The sequence below is a fragment of the Elaeis guineensis genome, chromosome 6 (assembly GCF_000442705.2).
Source record: "Elaeis guineensis isolate ETL-2024a chromosome 6, EG11, whole genome shotgun sequence".
NCBI classification, from domain to species: domain Eukaryota; kingdom Viridiplantae; phylum Streptophyta; class Magnoliopsida; order Arecales; family Arecaceae; genus Elaeis; species Elaeis guineensis.
Window position 1 is genome coordinate 18,984,674 of NC_025998.2, and position 3,186 is coordinate 18,987,859.

The following is a 3,186-nucleotide window of genomic DNA, read 5'->3' on the forward strand; positions in this document are numbered from 1 at the left end:
TCGCAAGCAAACAACACTGGAAAGACAGCAAATAAGTAGTAATTTTCATAGCTTAATCCCTTTGTCAACAAAGTTTGGCGTATTGTTGCCTCATAAGCTTATATAGTCTATTGATGGTGTGGACCCTTGGCCCTATTTTTTTCTTGGCCGTCCGATCTTTTATCATTTGCAGTGGCACCAATAGGCAGTGCAAAAAATGAATTATTGTTGGATGGACCACCACACATCTTTTTTTTTTTTTATCTTTTTTCTTATATTTTTTGATTTGCAACCACAAAAACCATTTTTTTATCTCCTTTACTTTCTTTTCATTAATACAGTTGAACAATAGATGTTAAGTAAAACGAGAATAAGATTTGCTCCTAGATTTCTCAGTACTCTGCTCTATACTATTTCAATTACCATTAGGATTTATATAGTCTGTATCACCTAAACTTTTGAGAAATAACTGTAACAACCCTACTTAAATTTTATGCACTTCCTAATTTGGTAATAATCTAAAAATACGGGTAACTATGTTGTAGGTTAAATCTCTTCTTTCCCCTTTCGATCTTAAAGTCAAGGAAAAACTAGAGTGCATTAGAAGTATGCCTGGATGGTAATTATTTCCATTTATCCTTATGATTTAATCTTTGTGCTGTGATTCCTCTTCTAGTAGCGGCCAAAGCAGTAGACAGCAGTTTTCACTTCGTTTTGAGTTGAGTTTCTTTCTACCAGCGATGAAAGGAGGTGTGATTAAGTGAAAGTGTGGTTCTCGGATGATAATTATTTCCATTTATCCTCATGATTCCTATGGACCTTGGCAAACCAGATTAGTCACCTACTTCTCTTGAACAATGTTAAATTTGTAGGTATCTAAGCTTTCCTAGTTGCCAACATGGCACTTAGCTACCTAATATACTCTCTGAGTCCCTCCAATATCCTTTAAATATAGGTAATCTGATAGTGATCATATATATGATTGCAAACTTGAGTAAACTAGACGATAAGTAATCTAATGGCATGCTGATCAACAAAAAGCCCTGCATCCAAATAAATATCCATTAGAGAACTATATTATGACCAGAATAATCAATTAACAATCGGTTCTCTCCTTAATGGTTCTCGGGTATGTTATTTTTCCTTAATATGACAAAATAAAACCAAACAACATTCAAATTAAACATTCAAGACCAAAGCCTCCACTTTTAAGTGTCTATAAGATCAAATTAACATCTCGCTCGAAGAAAATATAAATTATGCTAATATACATAAAACAAAACACCCTCAAAACGCTATATGATTGATTACAAAATGAACAAGAAATACAGAAACTCAACACCACACTTATACACAACTCCGAAGTAATGAAAGCAAGTGCTACCTCTGTTGCATCTGAAAGGAAGTAACAGGCTGATCAAAACCTACCGACAAGAGATACTTCAACAAGTTCACTGACAACTTTGAGCACTTTCACATGATGGAACATGCATTTGGGTTCTCGTCACTGAAGAGTGACATGTATTGCTCGTCGTGTGCCTGAGGGCTTGGCAGCGCCTGGGCCACATTGCGCACAAAGCCGGAGGGTGCCCTCTTGTCATAGGCCCCGGCAACGTAAGGGTAGGCAACCAAGTTGTAAGGGACGTAGGGCCAGAACTCTGCCACCTTCCCCGTGCTCTTCACCTTCTTCAGGACTTTGTTCGGCTCGACGTGGCCGGTGACCGTCACCCTGCTTTGCTTTCGGCTCACGTTCACTGATGTCACACCTAAACACAATGTTCAATTCGGTTTCAGGTCCAAATCAGATATTATATCCCCTTCAATACCAGATATAAAGGCAACTTTGTCTAGCATCTGAAATTAGCCATCTAGGGGAGATCTCTCTCTGTTTTTTTTTTTTTTTGAAGTAAGAGAGAGGTTGGAGGCCACCCAAAATTCATTGAGTTAATGAAAAGCCACCTTGAGGTATGTGGTAATGGCCATGGGAAGAAAAACTATAGTTCTTTATCATTGTTCTACTTTTAAGAGGAATCTATCTTTCTTCTTCTGTTCTCTACTTTTATGAAGACAGACTCCATCTAGTGCTTTCATGAACTTATCCAAGTACAACCTCTTCAGCTATTCGACTTAATTAGGCTATCTGACTTCTTCTTATCAGATCCTAGTATACCACTTAAAGAAAAGAGCATAACAAATAAATTACTTGCTGAGATAAAAGAAAATAATAAACTCAAACTGTTGACCTATTCTGGGTTTCGTATTGAGTTCAGGAAACATTGCGTAGTTTCTGCTAGTGTATCCATGAGTAAGGAATAAATGATTGACACTCTTCTTCTAACAAAGTTTTCACATACTCTTCTTATTTTTTCCTTGTCTGTATCGCAAACAGGGGAATTTCACCACCTTATCGAATCTATTCTTAAAAATAAAAATTATTGGTAATGCCCATTAACTAATTTTAGATACCTTTCCACTAACTTGAAGAAACCATTTAAGTTTATCTATAATAGTAGTCACACTATTCTGTTCTCAAATCTAACTCACTCAAATATTATTGAAGAACAATATGAAGGAAAGAGAGAGAGAGAGAGAGATTGTTACCCTTTAATGATTGAACAGCATGCTTCACTCTCCTTTCACAACCATCACAGTCCATCTTCACCCTGATCTCCACAGTCTGATTGACCCCAAAACAAACCAGATAAAACTGTTTAGATTCTTATTGAAATATGTTATGCAGAGGAAAAAGAAAACTCCATTTCTCTCCTCAAGTTCTCATGCTCTTAAAGAAAAAAGAGAGAGAGGAATACAAAGGGCTGTTTATGGCCCTGATGATGCTCTTCTCACCTGCAGCGGTTTTCTTTTTCTCCTTTTCAATGCTCTTCTTGTGTTTGTAACACTGAAAAAGTTGGACAGGTAGTCAAGTGCACCCATTTTGCTCCACACAGAGAGAAAGAGAGAGAGAGAGAGACAGAGAGAGTTTTGAGGAAAATGGAAGGAGAACTTGTGTATTTATATGAGTAAAATACAAGGAATTAAGTTCTTCTATTAGTTCCTATTGTCTGTTAATTATTAATATTTTAATCTGAATTAATTTAACTATAGAAGAGTGACAGATGTAAGTCCACCATAAGAAAAACCCTGTGAAGTCTCAATCAAAACCATGGGGCCTAATATCGATGGACTGTCATTATAAATTAATCCCAA

At 36.5% G+C, this 3,186-nt stretch overlaps 1 protein-coding gene across 1 annotated transcript; it reads right to left on the reverse strand.

The window, feature by feature from the left end:
- Positions 1-1,273: 1,273 nt before the first annotated feature.
- On the reverse strand, positions 1,274-2,977 carry LOC105033763 (heavy metal-associated isoprenylated plant protein 21). The gene is made up of 3 exons (XM_010908673.3): positions 2,827-2,977; positions 2,581-2,656; positions 1,274-1,745 (listed from the first exon to the last, which is right to left on the reverse strand). The coding sequence occupies exons 1-3, from the start codon at positions 2,911-2,913 to the stop codon at positions 1,453-1,455; spliced, it is 456 nt and encodes a 151-aa protein (XP_010906975.1). The 5' UTR covers positions 2,914-2,977; the 3' UTR covers positions 1,274-1,452.
- Positions 2,978-3,186: the final 209 nt, after the last annotated feature.

What these genes read in the sequence shown, in the direction of transcription:
- LOC105033763 (XM_010908673.3), bottom strand. Translation starts at nt 2,913, where the DNA reads ATGGGTGCACTTGACTACCTGTCCAACTTTTTCAGTGTTACAAACACA. An exon ending in GAAAAAGAAAACCGCTGCAG is followed by an intron (nt 2,657 to 2,826) that starts GTGAGAAGAGCA and finishes GGGGTCAATCAG; the next exon opens with ACTGTGGAGATCAGGGTGAA. An exon ending in TGCTGTTCAATCATTAAAGG is followed by an intron (nt 1,746 to 2,580) that starts GTAACAATCTCT and finishes CATTGTGTTTAG; the next exon opens with GTGTGACATCAGTGAACGTG.